At 41.3% G+C, this 19,999-nt stretch overlaps 1 protein-coding gene across 10 annotated transcripts in view; it reads right to left on the reverse strand.

Moving 5' to 3' along the window:
• HUWE1 (HECT, UBA and WWE domain containing E3 ubiquitin protein ligase 1) overlaps positions 1-19,999 on the reverse strand; it is a 145,983-nt gene that overhangs the window by 22,706 nt on the left and 103,278 nt on the right. For 8 of the 10 annotated variants that reach the window (XM_046673123.1, XM_046673122.1, XM_046673126.1 and 5 more), the window contains exons 42-56: positions 19,640-19,998; positions 17,071-17,266; positions 15,695-15,862; positions 14,424-14,569; positions 13,720-13,786; positions 12,262-12,476; positions 8,997-9,208; positions 8,380-8,562; positions 5,014-5,186; positions 4,518-4,666; positions 3,698-3,773; positions 2,790-2,888; positions 2,069-2,202; positions 1,713-1,881; positions 164-392 (exon numbers count right to left, since the gene is read on the reverse strand). In XM_046673123.1, coding sequence (XP_046529079.1) covers positions 164-392; positions 1,713-1,881; positions 2,069-2,202; positions 2,790-2,888; positions 3,698-3,773; positions 4,518-4,666; positions 5,014-5,186; positions 8,380-8,562; positions 8,997-9,208; positions 12,262-12,476; positions 13,720-13,786; positions 14,424-14,569; positions 15,695-15,862; positions 17,071-17,266; positions 19,640-19,998 — 2,575 coding nt within the window. The remainder of the gene's footprint in view (positions 1-163; positions 393-1,712; positions 1,882-2,068; positions 2,203-2,789; positions 2,889-3,697; positions 3,774-4,517; positions 4,667-5,013; positions 5,187-8,379; positions 8,563-8,996; positions 9,209-12,261; positions 12,477-13,719; positions 13,787-14,423; positions 14,570-15,694; positions 15,863-17,070; positions 17,267-19,639; position 19,999) is intronic. The other 2 variants (XM_046673128.1, XM_046673129.1) reach the window with 2 other exon arrangements.

A 19,999-nucleotide genomic window follows, 5' to 3' on the forward strand; every position in this document is an offset into this window, starting at 1 on the left:
TGTACAATTTGTATTCCCCCAAAACGCTGCACATACAATACACAAAGAAATGGGCAAATACATTATTTGTGTGTGTGCTAAGAGTGTTAAGTGATGGACTGTTCCTCCCAGGTCAAGACAATGCCGAAGCCCAGTGAGCCCAACAATCTTCTTCGTAACTCACCTCTGGAGTATAAGAGGAGGGTTGGGCTGGCGATTCCCAGGGTAGTGAACGTGAATGGTATGGCCTGTATTGGCTGTCAGCTGCCTTAGGGTCCTCTGACTGCGCCCGATGCCCTGTGTGAGACGTGTTGTAGAGGAGCCACTGCCCAGCGTCAGGGAACTGTGGTCTGCATGGCGTACCATCAGTGGGTGGGTGGTAGGGATATTTCCTGGGGATGGAGGGATGTCTGCTGCAAGGACAATATGCAAAGGGGTCAGGGCCAAAAAGAAATTTCTTCCATGGTTGTTCAAGCAGAACCATGTCTCCTGGGCCTTACTTCCTCACACGGAAACCTGAGCTTTGTCCTTTCTCCCTCATTCCCACACCTCATCTATAATCACTGATATTGCCATAGCTTATGCCACCATCTTTCACCTAGATACGGCAACGGCCTCCTAAATAGTACCTTCTCCCAATCCATTCTCCACACTATAGCCACAGTGGCTGCTTCTAGGCCCCTCAGAAACATGCTGCTCCCTCCACCTTGAAGACTCCTCTCCCTCTTCTTTACCTGTTCTTTTGTTCTTGGCCTTGATGTCATTTGCTCTGATTTTAGATTGGCTTAGTAACCTTTTACTCTGTGCTTTCTTACCATACTACAATGTAATGCCTGCATAATTCCTAACAGATCCTAAAGCTCCTATGAGGGAAAAGGATTCTTTTTCACTACTGTAACACAGTAGGCACTCCTCAAATATTTGTTCAATTTGCTAAATGGACAGAGGCTCAACATAAGACTGATGGAAATCACAAAAATGCAAAGAAAATCACAGAACAGACGGTATCTTGAAGATTATGTAATCCAACCCGTTTTTTTTTTTTTTTTTTCTTTTCAAACTCTTCATTTACAGGTGACAAACTGAGGCTCAAAGAGGTAAGAGACTACTTGGCCAAGACAACAGACCAGAACAGTTCAGTGTTTTCTGCTATATACCTATGATTTGGGGACAAGACCCGCCTTCTCAAGACAGCTTGATTTTAAGAATTCGATGTTAAAAGGGAACTCTGACGTTGATGAAGGAGGAGGGAAGAGATTCACTCTCTCCTCCGAAAAGATGCATCCTTGATGAACAGAGTGAATGTGCTCAAATCTATTCCCCAATGCCAAGCTCAAAGGCGTCCATCCAAACTCTTAAGATCCAGTATTACAGACACAAGGATTATTGATTGCCCTTTCACTGTAGCGTGCACATGGGGTGCCTGATGTAGTCAACCTTGGTATCACATTTTTTAAAAAAAATTCAAGCAAATCATCAAGTTGTCCAGGCTCTAAAATGGCTGCCTATTTACCGAGGTGGAGAGAACAAAAGCAGCCTCTCAAAATTCCTTCTTCTAAGTATACACTTATTGAGAGAGATGGATTCAGATATCCCTTGCCCCAGGAAGTCAGCATAGGAAAAGAAGTGCTTTCTCTATCAGACTGATAGCTGCTCTGGTTCACTGCTTGGCTTACCCTAGAGAAGGGTATAAGAATCAAGAGATAAAACCCAGCTGAGCCCCTGTATCTTACTAGCACTGGAGAACATGTTGTCAAACTCAATGATGAGATCATCCTCCCGGTCAAAGCGCTCAAATCGGACCAAGGGAGAAGCGTTCATATCAGGGTAATCCTCATCCAATTCCATTTCAGAGCCATCGTCGTCATCGTCTTCATCTCCCTCTTCACCTTCATCATCCTCCTTAAGGGGAAAATAGGAGATGGAGAATTGCTGGAGGTAAGGGTTTTCTGAAGTCTGGTGTCATGGCCACATTTGCACATGAGGGAGGGAGGCGCTGAGGCTAGCAACCCAGACTGTTGGTTTTCTCCAGCTCTGTGTTCCCATGGAAGAGATTGTCTGAACCAACCCAAACACAGTCCCCCCTCACCTGATCATCTTCCTCATCTTCCTCCTCCTCCTCCTCTTCATCCTGACTATCATCCTCATCCTCGTTACTGCCACTGCTGTCCTCTTCCTGAGTGTGCTCCTCCTCATCCTCAGGGTCCAGGATATTCATGGAATCTAAAACAAAGGGAGCACATTGGAGGACTATACTGAGTAGCTAGAAAACAGGCTACTGTGCAGGCCGGCAGACTCAGTGGGAAGGCGATGGGGTATCTGACTCTAGGAGAGGAAGAACCAGATCTGGGGTGATGTACCGATTTAGTGAGCCAGCCCTGATTTCCTGAGAGTGCCAATCAATGCATCAACACGCTGAGCAGGGTGGCTGAATGTGGAGGCTGGCTATAGGGTGGTGCTTGAGGAGCCAGGGTCTAGGACTTGGCCAAGTCTGCTGGTGCCCCCTTGCCTTTCCAGCCCTACTTTGCTATTGACTGCATCCTGTTGTTAAGAGGGAATCTGGAGCGATGATAGCAGGTGGGTGAGAAGAAAGCGAACCAAGTAAGAAGTGACAAACTTTTGGGCAAGCAGTAGTAACATGTTATTTGAAAAACTGGCTGAGAATAAAGTGGATGGTGTATGTCAGCACATGCAGACAGATGCTTCCTTATTCTGCACATGTGGGCAGCTGCCTCCAGGAAAAACCTAGTGTAGTGTCTGTCAGACGTGCAGGGCAAGAAGGGAGGCCTTTCTGGCCTCGGCACTCTCACCTTCTCGGTTGGCCTGCAAGGTGGAAGCTTGGCTGAGGTTGGAAGGAGCTTCATCCATCAGCACGTCCTCTTGTGATTCATCCTCTCCACTTCTGCTCACTGAAGGTTACAGAGCAGAGCCTTCACTGAACAACAGAGGACTTCCCTTTCCAGATTGGGTGCGCCTAAAGTAGCTATGTACACCCAGCAGAAATCCACTTTTTTTTGGATGAGGGAGAAGACCTGGGTTCTCTGCTGTTGACTAGCTAGGTGAGCTTGGCCAGTCACTTTACCTGTCTGAGTCTCAGTTTCCTCATCTGTAAAATGGGATGATCACATCTGCCCTGCCAATCCCACTAATTGTGAAACCACAGAGGATAATGGGTGTGAAAAAGCCTGTCCGATTTAAGAATATTCCGTTTATCCTTTGATTTCCTTCACTGATAAAATAAAAACAAGTAACACATACACCCTTGGAGTCAGGTGACAGTAGGGTACCTTTGCCGTTTTCCCTCTGAGTTGTAAAAAGGGCCACCCTTAGGGAATGATCACTTTTTGCACTACTGAGACTCAGAGGCAGAAAGCCCCTGGATTTCACTAAGAACTGAAAGGAAAGCACTTTCTCACCCTACAGCCTCCTCTAGGCCTCCATGAATAAACGCTCTTGATGTGCCTAACGTATCATCTATACTGATGGCCACCCCCTCCACCTCCCCCACATAGGCAATGCTTCCGACCCGCCACAGGGTCTGTAGACGGCTTGTGAATATCTCATTTGTAACTGTCAACATCAAGACAAGCAGCAATCTAGGCTGGCTACGAGCCCTTAGGCAGAGCTGAGCAAGCAGATGATGAGAAAAAGGGTCCTCCCAAGAGAGACTGAGGCAAAGGAAGAGGCTAGAGGCTATACTCAGTTCTGGGGCTCTCACCTATAATTGTACTGTTCCCAGATCCGCCATCCCTCTCAAGCAACTCATCTATCAGGTCCTCCAGCTCATTCTCAACCTGGAGAGAAATAGAACATATACATGGATGCAAACAAGTCTATCATTATGCTAGCACTGAAACTCTAAAAAAAAGCCAGCAAAGGAGCATATAGTTCTAGGATATGTGTGACAGAGGATATTATATAAACACCACACACTTGGTGCTAAGAGCACAGAAACTAACATGTGCTGCCAATCCACACTCAGACTGTCCTTCAAATAGGTCCATCCCAGTTATCTGAGACCAGGTTAGTCTTTATACTATCCACAGGAATACATGCAGATCTCAGAGCTAGTGGCTCAGGACTGTAGGCCCCATTTCTTACCATTGCTATCAGCTCCAGAAATTACAGTGCCCTCTTTAGTCTTTAGAAGACTGCTGTTTGAATGCCCCAGTGAGAGCTGGCACTACAGGCACAACAGTGATGTTAAGGAGCTTCCATTAATGACCAGAGCCAAGTAAATCATAGACCCTGGGCCCAAAGGGCTCAGGCTAGCTTTCTACATCAACATTTCACCTGAGCCTAAGTTTTCTTGTTGAGATCTATTCCATTTCATAGTACATGGCATCCTGGTCCTGCCCCCACCCCTCACTTAATACAATTCAAACACATTTACTGAGCATCTACTAAGCATATCATCTGTGCTCCTCTGCAAAGCAGACAGCATTGAGGCAAGGATCTAAAGTATTCACCCACCCACACCACTTGGGGGTTTGGTTGAATGCCGCAACAGGGGTATGCTGGGTGATCTGCCTCCCTACCTGCATCTCTTGTGAACTGAGCACCTCAGGCTGCCCAGCAATCACCACTGAGTCGGTTTCAGCCTCCCCATCCATGATATCCCCATCTGCCACCTCTGTCTGAGTGACATCATGATCCTCCTCCTGCACTTCTGCTTCCCCAGGCTCGCCTGAAACAATCAACCAACCAGCAAAATAATCAAGGGATGCCTATGTGCAGGGCACCATGAAGCAAGTGTGAAGACAGGTCCCTTCCCTGGGCAAGTTTACAAGTTCTCAGAGAATAAATGAATGGGTGACAAAGGAAAAGACAAGGCTACGTGTGAGGATAGCCAAATAAGGCTGCAGTTTTAAGGAATTCTTTGTGGGGCAGATTCCCACGCCACTATGACAGATCTCTGGAAGGCCAGCAAGTTCCCAGGGAAACAATACCAAGCCAGAACAGTTGTGATGCCATGTCCATAAAATAACTATGCCCACCCGGCAGCTCTCCAGTCCATTGGCTCTGATTCCCTACCTGGGTCCTGCTGGTTGCTATTGGAGTCCTGAGAGGCTCCTTGGGCATCCTGCTCAGACTTGCTCTTGCTGGAAGCACTCTTGCTTCCAAAAAGGCTACTGGGCTGGTTCACAATCCGGGAAAGTGTTTCCAAAGGCTTCAGAGCAGCATTGACTGTGTTGGCCATGTTGGGACTGAGATAAAGGAAGACACAGAGATGGACTGAGCACAGATATCCACACTAAAAGGAACCAAGGCTGATCCCAGGAATGGGGCATGGAAGATATAAGGTGAGCCTGGGACATCTTGTTTTGCCAGAAGGCTTTCAAAAGCAAGACTTTAAAAAATTAATGGGGTCATTACTACAGGCCGAATTTTAGATAATTTGAGCATCAGAAAGAATAATGATAATAATGGATTACAACACATTAAATATAAAAAGAATCTGCAGCCACCAGGATACAAAAGCAGGCAGAAGGAGGTCCTTATTACAAAAGAATGCCAGCTAATAAGTAGGAATGAGAGAATCAGAAAATCACCATTTTGCAACCAGCAATGTAAGTGATCCAGGCAAGCATCACCAATGAATGCTAAAACTACTGAGTTAAAAATCTTCAGGGCATAGGATATTCACATGATCTTCATATGAGCTCAAAGTATCACTTCACAGATAACTTATTAAATATAAATGGAAAATCTAACCTTTAACTATGTGATCCAACTTAGCATCATCAATAATGAGACAAAGTGGCATTACGTGTCTCCTGATGTGATGTACTGAGAAGGGCAGACTCCATCTATGTAGCATTCTTGCCAAAAAAAAGTTTAACCTGAACCTACCCATAAGGAAGCAATTAGACGAATCCAGATTATGGGATATTCTATAAGATATCTGGCCTTCTGGATTCTTCAAAACAGTCAAATGTCATAAAAAACAAGAGACATGTGACAATCAAATGCAATGAGTAGTGCTCACTGGATCCTGGATCAAAACACTTTCCCCCAGGCTATAAAGATATACTTGAAATAACTGGGGACATGTGAATATGAAATGTATATTGGGTACTATTATATTAATGGTAAATTTCTTAGATGTGCTGATAGTATTCTAGCTATGTAAGGGGATATTTGTTCTTAGGAAACACGCTGAAGTAGTCAGAGATTAAGCATCACATTGTTTGCAACGAATTTCAAATGATTCAGCTCCCAAAAAGGGGAGAGGGGAACTGAAACAAAAGGACAGAATGCTAACTACTAGGTAATCTAGGTGAGATATATGGTGCTCATTACACTACTGTGAATTTGAAATTTTTAAACATTTAAAAAAAATTGATGAGGTTATATCAAAAAGGCAAAGAAGTTAGCTGGAAGAAGCCCCACGGGCCAAAGGTGTAATGAAAAAGAGCATGAAAAAGAATGATGACTGTAGCGATCCAAATAATTCAATCACTGATTTTAAAAATCAATGAAAATTTTTGAGTCATACTACTACTTAGAAAATATAAAGCCAGAGGAAACTTGCATTTGAGGTGGTGATTAAACCTATTTTTTTTGCTGAGGAAGATTAGCCCTAGGCTAACATCTGTTGCCAATCTTCCTGTTTTTTTGCTTGAGGAAGATTAGCACTGAGCTAACATCTGTGCCAATCTTCCTCTATTTTATATGTGGGATGCCACCACAGCACGGCTGATGAGTGGTGTAGTTCTGCACCTGGGATCCGAACCCACGAACTCAGGCTGCTGAAACAGAGCATGCTGAATTTAACCACCAGACCATGGGGAAGGTCCCCATTCAAACCTATTTTTGACTTTACTCTGAAAATTGGTGCCATAAGGGGAAAAAAATAAGTTTTTATCCTGCCTCTACAGTAGGAACTGTATTTCAGGGTAACCAGGCTTTCCCTTTTGAACTAGAGCTATATCAGAGGAAAATCCCAGCTAATAATGTAGAAGGAATGACAGAAATTAGAAAGTTGTCAGTGATAACACCCAAAGAAATTAGTGAAGCAGGCAAGGATTACCAATGGGAGTTAAGACCATTAACCGAGTATATAGTTCAGACAGAGAATTAGACCTTTATACAGTGCCAAAGTAGTAACACAGATTACTTTCTAGTAAGAAGGTGGAAAATGTAACAGTACAATGATGATTATCAGTCTACCCTAGTGTCAATCTTATCATGATTTAAAAAATATTTATTTATTTATTTGAGAAGATTAGCCCTGAGCTAACTGCTGCCAATCCTCCTCTTTTTGCTGAGGAAGACTGGTCCTGAGCTAACATCCGTGCCCATCTTCCTCTACTTTATATGTGGGATGCCTACCACAGCATGGCGTACCAAGCTGTGCCATGCCCACACCCAGGATCCGAACTGGCGAACTCTGGGCTGCTGAAGCGGAATGTGTGAACTTAACTGCTGTGCCACTGGGTCGGTCCCCTCTTATCATGATTATTAATGGTAGTTCAAAGAGATGTGTCTCCTCAGGATACAATATGAGATGTACATTATCTATGATACATCCTAGCCAATAACGTTTAAATTGCTCTCTTAAGCCTCTAGCTCTAATCAGGAGTTTACAGGAAACGGGGAGTAAAGGAACAAGTTCAACTACACTGCAAGGAACTAAATGGATGAATCTAGAAAGTGAAACATATTGCAGGACAGCAAGCCCAGTGACTTTAACAAGTTAGTGTCATGAACAACAGCGATAAAATGAAGATTAAAAAAATTAATTAAGGATCTGTGTTAGACTAGCAGAGGCTCCAAGGACATAACCAGACGTAATGCAAGGTCTCTAACTGGATTCTGGTTTGGACAAAAATTTTTTAATATGGATTTAGGCATTAGATAGCATGAAGATTTATTTATACAGAAAGGTAGAGACTATTAACTGAAAAAACAACAACAAAAACACCAACCCAGGTTACACGATGGCACATAAAATATTTTAGTAAAAAATCTTATTTATGTATGTGAAGAAAATCATTGAAAGACATAGAGTAAGGTAACAGTAGTATCTGGGTGGTAAGAATATGGTGTCTACTTTATTTTTGCTCATCTGTCATTTCTTATGACAAACATATAGTTTTTTAATAATAAAAAGTATTTTTAATTAAAGGGGAAGGGAAAAAAATTACTGATATAGTCCAACTCTTGAGTTTATAGCAAATGAGAAAACCAAGGCCTAAAGAAAGGAAGGTGCCTTGCTTATTAAAAGCCGCAATACTAAGAATTCAGGTTCCTACAAACACCCCAACTTTTCCTATCACATTGGCTGCTCACTATTCATCTGGTGAGGATACATGAAATACCAGGCAAATGAAGAAGTAAGCAGTATGATTACAGAGAGGGCAAAAGCCTGGGGCTGGAGGTCAGGAATGATTTTACCTGGACAGGTCCAGGCTGTGAGGCACTCTGGCCAGGTCATTAACCAGTCCCTTCTTCAGGAAGAGTCGAATGATGTTGTTCATGCCATTGTGTTGGGTCTTGGCTGTGGCACTGCTGTAGAAGCTGGAGGTGGAGGGGCAGGACTCCATGATAGTACTGATGATACACATCACTGCCTGAAGCCTGGGAGAAAAGTTTGACACCTCTATGATATGAACACAGCCCATTCTTATGCATCAGACAATCCTCCTGTGCCCTTTGTGTTTCCTCCTGGAAGTAACATCTAAACAGGAGGGAACTCACTCCCTGGGTGGTAGCATTTTTCATTTTCTTTAAATACAATCTGAAAAATGAGACAGAATAACCTGCTCAACTTCTTGCTTTAAGACCCTAGAAACGTAATGAAAACATCTCTTTGTTTTTTTGAAGCTGTTTACCAACCTCCTCCAAATGTAATCAGTCCTTGGGGTACTATGAAGCACTGTAACTATTTGAGAGGACCAGAGAATGTACCAGTATGACTAAAACTCTTGTTCTAGTGCAATGAATCCCATGAACCAAGAATAGAGTAAGGGGATGCTACTGGTTATCAGCACTAGGTCAGGCATGGATTTTACCTGGCATGTTTCTCTGTACTCTCAGCCATAGCCAGTGCCCGTCCCAGGGCTGCTTTTACTTCATTCACAAGGGCCACCTGGGCATCTGTGCCACTCCCTGCAGCAGCCAGGCTTGCGAGAAATAGGCGGGCCAGGGCAGGTGTGTCCTTGTCTTCTGCATTCTGGGTATGTGGGAGGAGGTGGTCCAGAACAAAAGCTAGCACACTGCAGTCCTGAAAAGTCATTAATCATGACATTTTAAAGATTTACAAGCACAATCATGCCATATCATTTGCACATCAACAAGGTACACCCACACAGAGAGTTGATCCTTGAAGTCACCCAGTCAGTGATCATCAGGTTCACTTTATAGATGAGAAAACCAAGGCTTAAAGGTACAAGCTAAGGGAGTAGCAAATCCAGATTTTATGCTTCCAAATTCCCTTCATTTCCTACTACACAGTTTACACGTCTTCATTTAGATGCTACTTGGCATTTCTTAAAACATTTTTGTGTGTGATATTTAATAGAACTGTTCAGAGCAAACTTATAAAACGGTTAAGACAAGTTCAGTATTTTCCCAATCTGACAGATGGGTAACCTGAGGCCAAAGAAACATGGCTTGTACAAAGAACTTAAGTCAATGGCAAGGATTCAAATCCTGATTCCTAATTGAGTGCCATAATACCTTCAGTATTCAATTAAATCGTAATATTTACTGATACCTACAATGTGCCCAGGACCCTGGGCTAGAAATGGTCAGGGACTGAATGAGAAACAGCACAGTCACAGATATGGATATGTAAAAATATTTAATGCAGGGTTACTTAAAATAGCCAAAAATGCCCAACAACAGCTGGGAAGGAAAACTAAGTCAGACTTTTCTTTTTCCCTAACAACGATTTCTACCATGATAATTTATCTTAGAAAGAAACTTAGTCTGCTGTCATTCAAGCAGATTTTGGATCAAAATGCACTGATGATTTGGGAACTAGATAGAGATGATGGTTTCACAACACTGCATGTACTAAATACCATTCAACTGTACACTTTTAAAAATGCTTAATTTTATGCGACTTTTACCTCAATAAAAAATGCACTGCAGAATTCTAGAGTCTGGGAAATTAGATAACATGACCTTGCTAAGACAAAACTATTAGAAATAAAAATTTGCCAGTAGTGAATAAAACACAAAGTTAAAATAGCTTTCTGAATAAAAGTATAAATAATGCTATGTGATATTATTATTAAAAATTGGAAGAAAGCTTCGCAATTTCGGGAAGCAGTATGACTGAGAGAAAGATTTGAATTTGGAACCAGAACCTGGATTCCAATTCTAGTCCTGCTACTCTGCAATGTGGCCTTAGGCAAGTTACTGACCTCTCTGAGCTTTCTTTCTTCTCTGTTAAGGGGAGTAATACCAACAACCTTGCAGTGCTGAGGTGAGGATTATCAGTAGTATTTGTAAAGCACCCATGAGTACTCAGTACCAGTAGGTTATTTGACACACATTAAGCAGATACTTAGGTAAATTTGCAATTAAATGTCTTATTGCACAAGTGATGCTACTATAAATTATAACTACAACTGGCACAAATGAGTAAAACCTTTGAAATAAATGCCTAATGTATATTTAATATATACTCCACAAAGGACTTATACCCAGAATACAGAACTCAACAGAAAATAAGAACAAAAGACTTGGACAACTTCACAAAAGAGAATATCCAAATGGCCAATAAAGATAAGGAAATTTTAACCATAATGCAATACAACTATCAACCCAGAGAACTGCTAAAATGAAAAACAGAAAAGATACCAAGTGTTGACAAGGAGGTGAAACAATTCGAACCCCACGTGCTGGTGATAATATAAATTGACACAACCACTCTGGAAAACTTTGGGCAACCATTTGCTAAAGCTAAACAGGCCAGCAATTCTACTCTTAGGCATATACCACTGAAAAGAAATGCTTATATGTATTCACCAAGACATGTATAAGAATGATTGTAGCAGCACTACTTTTAATACATTCACATAATGAAATTCTACACAGCAATGAAAATAAACTACACTACATACAAAAATGAACCTTGCAAACATGTTAAGCAAAACAACCTAGACACAAAGGAGTACACACTGTAAGATTCCATTTATATAAAGTGTAAATCCAACCTATGGCAATAGAACTCAATTTAATGGCAACCTTATGGAAGCTCAAAGGGGAGGGGGAGATGCAGGAAGGCATGAGAGGGGTAGCTTTTGTGGAGTTTGTAATGTTTTATTTAATCTGGGTGCCAGTCATTCCCCCAAAAACTAACTGATGAATCTCTTGGGAGTTCTGTATTTCTGTATATATTAAAAAAAAATAGTTTAAAAAACCGGGAGCTGCTTTCAGAGGTTGTCTGCAACATTTATTGCCCCTACTCCACTCTCAGACCCTTCACTGCTTACTACCCATAAAATTACTATGTGACCCCCAAAACAAGGTCCTCTTTATAAAAAAACGTCCTTGGGCACCCCTTTTACATATAAGGGAACATGATATAGTTTCTTCTTCAAGCACCCTCTGACTTGAAAAATCTAACCTGAACATAATTCCGTATCAGGACACACAAAGTACGACTTCATTCTTTCTCACAGCTCTACTGATGGACATTTAAGGCTTTTTTAATAGTCTGTATTACCAATACTGTTACCATGCCTGGTGTCTTTGCACAGGTCTGAGTACATCTGGAAGTACACTGATATTCTTGTGTATGTGGTTTATTCTACCGTCCCCTAGACACCTTTACTTAGATGACCCATATTTTCTCTTCAAATCATTTCCTCTTCTAACATAAAAGGAATAATTAAAAAAAAAAAACAGCTGAGTCCTTGATTTCGCCTTCATCCTCCAAATCCAATTCCTGTCCTTTTCTACCTTTAAAACATCTCTTTGACTCATCCATTCCCCTCAACTTCACCAAGATCCTATATTATCTAGATTACTGTATCAGATTCCTAACTGGTCTTTCTGACTCCAATCTTGCCTTTTGCAGGCTTCACACTGCAGATCAAGTGATTTTCTACAAAACAAATTAACTGCATCAACTCAATCCCTGCAATGAGCCTGTTGGCTCCACATATCATGGGAAAAACGCCAAGCTCTTTAATGTGTCCTAAGAGGCTTCTGTCTCTCTCATTATTGGGCTAGCAGGCATGGGTTCCTAGTAAAGCACCCAACACGTAACAGGTATCCAAAGGATGACAGTATAAAGTCTTTAGCAGACACTGGAAATATTACCTCTTTGATCAGCTCAGACTGGCCCACAGTGTAGCTGTAGTTGGCAATCAGGGTAGCAATACCAACATAGGACCTCACCAACTCTGCCAGAAGACGAAGAATAGTGGAAGTGGGCATTAAAGGTTTGCTGCCCTTGCCTTTCTGCTTGCCTTCTTCAGAGGCCCGGTCCCCTTCTTTATCTTTCTTCCCATCCCGAGACTCCTCTGGAGTGGAGGCTGTTGAGAAAGAGCCAAACACTGGTTCAATTTCACACCGGAATATTGGCAAAATCAAGGCTTACGTGGACAGAATACCACTTCTCCTTCTTTAGGTCACTAGTACAAATTGAATGCCTTCCTCATACTGTAGTGGAAGGACAGATAGCCAGGACAATTCAGGTCTCAGACATGGTCTGTGGACATAGAGCACAGCAGGGAGGCTTTGCCCAACTGTTCACACATCTTTTGCCACTTCCCTCCTCTTTATACATAATTTTATGCTCCAGAAATACTGTACTAACAGTAGTTCTCCAAACATGCCTTGTGTACTCTTTTACCTCTTCTTCCTGCATGTCTGCCTGGCACACATTTACTTACTCAGCTCATTTCAAATGCTGATCTCCTCTATAAAAGCTTTCCTGTCTCATTCAGGCATACTGAGGTGCTATTAACTATTATATCATGTGCCAACTATACCTTATCCAAGCATGCCTCCATTCCAGCAGTTATATATTATATTGTAACTATTGCAGGTCTCCCTCACTAAACAAAATTCTTTAAGTGCAAGGAATGAATCTAATTCATTTTGGTGTCTATTATTGTCTGCCACATAGCGGGCACTGACGCTTCCTTCAAATGCTATTGTCATCGTCATCAGCCATACTACACACTACATGTGAACACTAAGTCCACCAAAATGAGTTAACCAATATTTTACTAATTATTAGTCTTTTAAATTTATCTCCAGGGACTAGTCTGATATTAAATTCGATGTCTCCTAACTTAGATCTCAAAGGAGATTTATCTACAGAGAAGTAGCTTTTGAAAGGTCTCATTAGAATTGCTTCCACATGGCATTTCTCTAATTTTTGGCAAGTAGCCAAAAAGCTCTGTTGACACTGCTAGAAGGCAAGAATCTACCATGCAAACTTTATAGCTAGAATAGTGTCACCGGCACCAAAGCTCTATAAGCCAGCATGGAAGCCATCAAAAGAAATATATGGCATGGTTTAAAAAGCAGAACTAAAGGATGTTACCATAGAAACCATTACTGGGTTAGTTAAGTCACAGTTTCATTATCTCTAGCATATAGAAACCCTTTATTTATAGAACACTGAGCTCACTCCTGAGAAAATTCACTTAGACAAGTAAATGTGACAATTATGCCTGTATTCCCCTACCTCCTGCCCGACACCCACAGTTTCTTCAAGTTGTCCTCTCAAGAAGTAAGAACAAAAGAGGGAGAAAAGTGAACCATTACCTTCTCCTTGGGTTGCCCCAGATGTGGAAGTCTCAGTGGAGGTACCATCTGCAGCAAAGACCTGACTCTATAGAAGAAGAAAACTCCTGAGCCATTATTAACTTCAAAGACAGTTGTCTACAAATGGCAGGACTCCTTCCTAGGGTACTGGTTATGAATGTTACAGATTCTCTTTGGCCCCCTTTTTTTTTAAAGATTTTATTTTTCCTTTTTCTCCCCAAAGCCTCCCAATACATAGTTGTGTATTTTTAGCTGTGGGTCCTTCTAGTTGTGGCATGTGGGACGCCACCTCAGCGTGGCCTCATGAGCAGTGCCATGTCCGCATCCAGGATCTGAACCGGTAAAACCCTGGGCTGCCCAAGCTGAGCACATGAACTTAACCACTCAGCCATGGAGCCAGCCCCTGGCCCATCTTTTAGTCACCTTCCCCCCCCTCTATTTGTGGGAAGCCATCACTATAAATAGTGACTGGGAGACTAGGGGAAATGGACAGGGGAAGAGGAGAATGAAAAATGAATTACGGTAACATTTCTAATCCAAGAAGAGAAAAGAAAATCCCAGGGATACTCCAATTTTAGGCAACAGAATTTTAGATACATCAAAATTAACACCTTTGAAACTTCCCTGGCATAACCCTAAATACTGAGAACACACAGGTATTGGAAAAAGAGAAGGAAGATAGGAGGTTGGAAATGACTTCTTACATTAAGGGAAAAACCTGACTGTGTATCAAAGTCACTGCTCTGACGAGTAAGTGACCGGTACTGCTGATATACATCATCGCCCATGTCTTGCAGGAGCTGGCCAACCTCTTGGGTCATACCTCCAGGCTTCGGATCAGATTTGTCAGCTAGAAAAACAAAAACAAAACAAAATTCTTTTGTAACTGCGCAATGTTAATGACTACTTGGTAGTTTGGTTAATTTCACTCCAAGTTGCTATGACTGTTTACATAGTGATATTGCTAGGCTTTCACTTAGGAACCAGGAGAAACATAGTACAACCAAGAGAGCATGGCTAAAAGCCTCATTCCATCACTAATTTTGTGACCACAGGCAATTTACTTATTCTTCTCATTTTCCTCAGCTGTTGCTAAACTTAAAATGGACATACCTTGTATTATGCCTAGAGAGGCCAATAAATGGTTGCTATAACTATAGAGCTGAATTATTTTTTTTAGTGGGGGTTAATGGGTGGGGTAAAGGTTCTGTGGTTGTAGGAGAAGCAAAGAGCTCTATATAGATCAGAGAGCTAGATGGATGAAAAGCACCAAAATAAAGACTCAGATTTTCTTGATTTATTAAAAGCAGTATCCATCAAATTTTGGCAATTCTATGGTATCCATCAATTAAGTATGTCCTGAATAAAATCCAGAAGGATCTAACTGGAATGGAACCTTTGGTTCCAAGCAATTCATTCGTGACTTCCCTAGTACTTAAAAGCAGCACCTTAACTAGGAATAAAAGTGGATTGGGATGGTTGTCTTAAAGGTCAGGAAGCCTAGCCACACCTTCTAATATTGTTCGCAGCTCTTTGGGCAATAACAATGTCTTGTTTCTGAGAGTGAAAACGTTAGAGACTTCCTGGTGTCCAAGATGTTATCTCTTTTTAAGTCTTTGTTCATTCTTCTCGCTGATGGGATGTACTTTCATATGACAGAGCTTCAGCAATTTCCCTACTCTTATCATTCAAGACTTATTTCAGAAATAACTTATTCTCTTTTTTCCCTTAGAAATAACTTATTCTAAGAAATTTTCCTACAGGTCCCACCACCACCAGGTCAGTTGCCTTGCTCTAGGACTCACCATTACCTTGGCATCACAGTGTATGACTACTAGCTTATTCAGAGAAGTGTACTGTGTGTCTTATCTCGATTTCCAAGGTGTAGGCACATACCCAGTGTTCACTAAGCCATGAGCTGGCTGAAATGACTCAGGTAAAGCACCCAGCCTCCTGAGGTGGGCTAACTACATACCTTCCTCTGGAGCATGGTATGCAGCCAGGGCATTCAGCATATCATAGATCACTTCCTTGATAGTATCAGGAATAACAGGCAGAGGTGAGGGCTTCAAAGGGGTTGTCTTCACCAGCTGTACAGCATTAGGGCCTTTAATTCTAAGATTCTCAAATTCATCATCTGAAGCTAAGCCAAAGTGAGACAGAGAAAAATCAGTCAATAGTAAACTGGCACCTACACTTGGTTCCTGATTAAGACTCAGAAGGGGGCTTGTATAACGTACAAGCTTGCAAGAGGAGGTCATTTCCAAACAATGTTCAAGTAGCCTACTAGAAAATCTGGCTTTTACATTCCCTAAATCCCAAAGGATCTAATATATAGCAGGGTAACAAACAGTAAAGAGTACAGGTTTCGGAGTTGGGGAGACTTGGTTTTGAAATTCAGTTCTGTTACAGGATCACGGCCAAATTACTTCAAAAAACCCTCAATTTTCTTTCTTGAAATTTGAGGACTAAATGAGACCATACATGAGAAATGCCCAGCACAGGGCCAGGCACATAGCTGGGGCTCCCAAAATAATTAGTCTCCCTCCCAACTATTTATTTAAAAAGACATCCCACAACCCTACAGAAGCGTTGAAAGGTTAGTATAAGAAACATCCATATACTTGTCATCTAGAATCACCATTTGTTTACCCCTAAATACATCCACTTGCACCTCCTAAGATCAAGGATATTTTTCTACATAACCACAATACCATTTTAACACTCAAGAAATTAAACACGGATACAACTGTATTATCTAATACAAAGTCAGCATTCAAATTTCTCCAAATCTCCTTTATCTGGATCCAGAATCCCATCAAGGTTCTCTCTCTCCTTTTATCTAGGAGATCCTTGCATTTTTTCCCCTTTCATGACATTAATATCTTTGAAGCGTTTAGGCCAGTTGTCTTACAGAATGCCTCACAATTTGTATGTATCTAATTGTTTCCTCATAATTAAATATAGGCCAAACATTTTTGGCAAGAACACACCAATGATACTGTGTACTTCCTACTGTATCACATGAGTCACATGTCCATTTGTCCCTCAATTATCACTCTATCTGTAAACCATTCACTGTATGTAAGCCCTGTTGCCACACCAAGATGAGTTCTTTGAAGGCAAGGACCAGACTGAATGGGTCCTTGGTATCTCTGGCAGGGATTACCACAAGGTAAGGATCAGAGAAGCTACTGAAGTACCTCTGAACTGACCTACATGATCAACCAGCCAATGTCCCAACACTTACCTAAGGAGGCTTTCCAACTTACAGATCTCCTCACAGAAAACCTCTGGAGTTACATGCGGCCACAAACCTCAATGTCTCACAGGCCAGGAGGGGAAACTCACCAGTTCCTGAGCCTCGAGGGGCTGGAAGGGCAATGCGGATACAGCAGTTGGCCACTTCTGTGAAAATGTCTGGATTGCGGCATGCGGCTGGCCCAAGGACACGAAGGATGTAGTTGATTTCCCGAGAGCCGAGGCTGCCAGACACAACACCAGAGGTAGTACTACCTGCTCCACTTGTAGCTGCTGAGCGAACAACCTAGTAAAAGAGAGGAAGAAACATTGCTGATTAAACATCACTTTCTAAAAATACAATTGCATTCAAGGAAGAGTTACCAAGGATTAAAATACTAACCAAGCTCTGCCTCAAGACAGTTGGTGACAACTTTAGATTTTTGGGAGAAAGATACACTTGGTCTTTCAAGCCCCATCTCTTCTTGACTCAAAAAATTTGGCTTATAAAAAAGTTACAGCATTCAGCATATCCCAAAACTATCAATTATTAGACCAGATGGCATGTGATCTTTACAGAAATTGGGAGATGTATCTAGATCATTGCTCATTCATCCAGATCATGGCTCCCACATTTAATTGCCAAGCTCCTAGCTTCCCAAATGCTGTCCCAATTTTAAACCAGAATGGTTCAAACTCTAAAAATATGTAATATTTATATCCACTTAGTGTATAAGAACAAAATTAAATGTTTTTTTATGCCTCAAAGTTAATTATCAGTCTCAGATAATGATAGCCATAGGAGACATCAAACTATTTATGGATTGTTTGTTTTGATACCACAGGGCTTAGACATTGTTATGATTTTGCTCTTCCCATAAAATGACTCGCTGATCATAGAAAATACAGGAAAGTATAAAGAAAATAACTCCATTGCATTATCTATTTATTATCCATTCCTTCATGAATGATCTTCACAAAGGTAACTATCTTTTGTAATCTTAATGCTTTTCTTACCAAATCAGTCATGCTCTTTAGTTTAGCCTATTAACCCCTATATCTTGCCTGCCAGGCTGGAATCGCAAAATAGCTCTCATTTTTTAAATACATAAAAATGTAATTTCACTAAAAAGAATGTGCCATAATTTTATTTATCCAGTCCTCTGCCGGACATTAGATCTCTGGTTTCCTGATATGACAAGCAATTCTACAGTGAACATTCTTGTATATGTACCTTGGCATACTTGACTTTAGTTATGAGATAAATTCTTAGCCATAGAATTTCTAGGTCAAAGGATATCTCAAACTGACAGTACCAAATTGCCCTCCAATGTGGCTGCACCAATTTCCACTTCTACCAAAAGTAAGAGTATGCCCGGTTCTCCACACCCGTACCTGCAATGGATATTATCAAGCATTTACATTTTGCCAACTTGATACGTTAAAACTGCCACTGATCTTCCTTTTGCTCCCCACACCCCCAAATGCAATTTCCTTTAAGCTTAGAAAGTTTTCTCTCATCCAATAAGAACCTATATTTTTCCCTAGCACTTTTTAAGTTGTGTAAGTTTTAAGTATTTTGTTTTTAAAGTCAGAATCCTGTCTGTATAGAGTTGTTTTTTTCCCTGTTGGGCTGTGTCCTGACTTTGGATCAACGTACATGCTGCCTTTTAACAGCTCTCCTCCTTTTGATTTTGCTCATGTCAGGTGAAATCAAACAGGCTGGGTCAAGGACAACTGCCTGAACAATGTGAGATATATACTCATACATGCACAGAAGTATAAAGTGGTACCACCTTTCTGGCAAGCAAGTTAAAAAATATTTATACCTTTTGATCCAATTTCTAGGAATCGCTAAGAAAAACAATATTAAACATGACAAAGCTATGCACAAAAAAGTATATTCTAATAACACTTATAAATGTGGGAAACTGTCTCAAGAAAGGAAAATGAAAGTGAAGTCCAGTAACATTCACATGATGACTGTTGACAAGGAATTAGCAGGAAGAATGAGAATGCGTAAAAATACTGAGGAGAAAAAAGTCTTACTAGGTAAGATGTTTGCCCCTCACCCCTCATTGATGTCATAAATGTTTTTACTTTTTCTAATTACTCTGTCATTTCTTCCACTGCTTTATGTTTCCTAAAATAAACATGTAAGCCTCAGTTTTCTGATCTGCACAATGGTTTTTTCGTTAAGAGCTTATCACAGTGTCTGGCATATCATAAACATTCCAAAAACTGTACTACTTTTACAACCCCAAAACACAATGTTTAGAAAACAAACTCTTGGGTGAACACGAGAAGCACTCCTACAAGGGAATGATCTTTAAGACATGAACTTGGCGGAAAGTATCCCAGTTCTTTATTAACAATTTTTGGTTCAAGAAACCTGTATTGCCAGAGAGGAGTTTCTAGATAAGAGCTATCACTATAGTAAATTTAAGGGCAGAAAATGTATTTTTCTAGTTCTTTTTTAATGTCATTCAATGAGTTAATCTATCTATCATACCTAAGCAAGCACCTGAGCAGACAGTTGGGAAATTTTGCTGGGCAGAGCATACAGTCTATATGCCTAGCTATATACCCTATGAAGAACCAGAAGCCTATCTGCTCTGAGACCAAGGATAACAAAGGTATGACGTAAAACTACACAGCATCTGACACCAAAAGGACTCACCTTTTCCATGGTATGACGGAGGGTGCAGGGGTCCTCAATGATGTGTCTTAAGAGAAGGGTGACCAGGGGAGTAAACCCATTGAAGCCTGAACTTTGGGTCAAATTCAAGATCATGCGGGTACTCTTCAGCTCGGCAAACATCATGGCATATTTGTGGTCTCGGGTGAGCCTCAGGCAGAGGCGAAGGGTGGCATGCAAAGTGTCTGGGTCCACAGGGACTCCTAGCATGCTCACGCAGGCCCGGATTAAAACAGTCACCATATCCTCTGTCAGGCCCTGGATCAAGATCTCCCCAATTTTTGTTTCTTCCAGGCTCGTTTCCTTTTCAATATTTGTACTCTCTAGGGCCAAGGGGGTATC

This window comes from Equus quagga, chromosome 10, assembly GCF_021613505.1.
Source record: "Equus quagga isolate Etosha38 chromosome 10, UCLA_HA_Equagga_1.0, whole genome shotgun sequence".
Taxonomy (NCBI): Eukaryota; Metazoa; Chordata; class Mammalia; order Perissodactyla; family Equidae; genus Equus; species Equus quagga.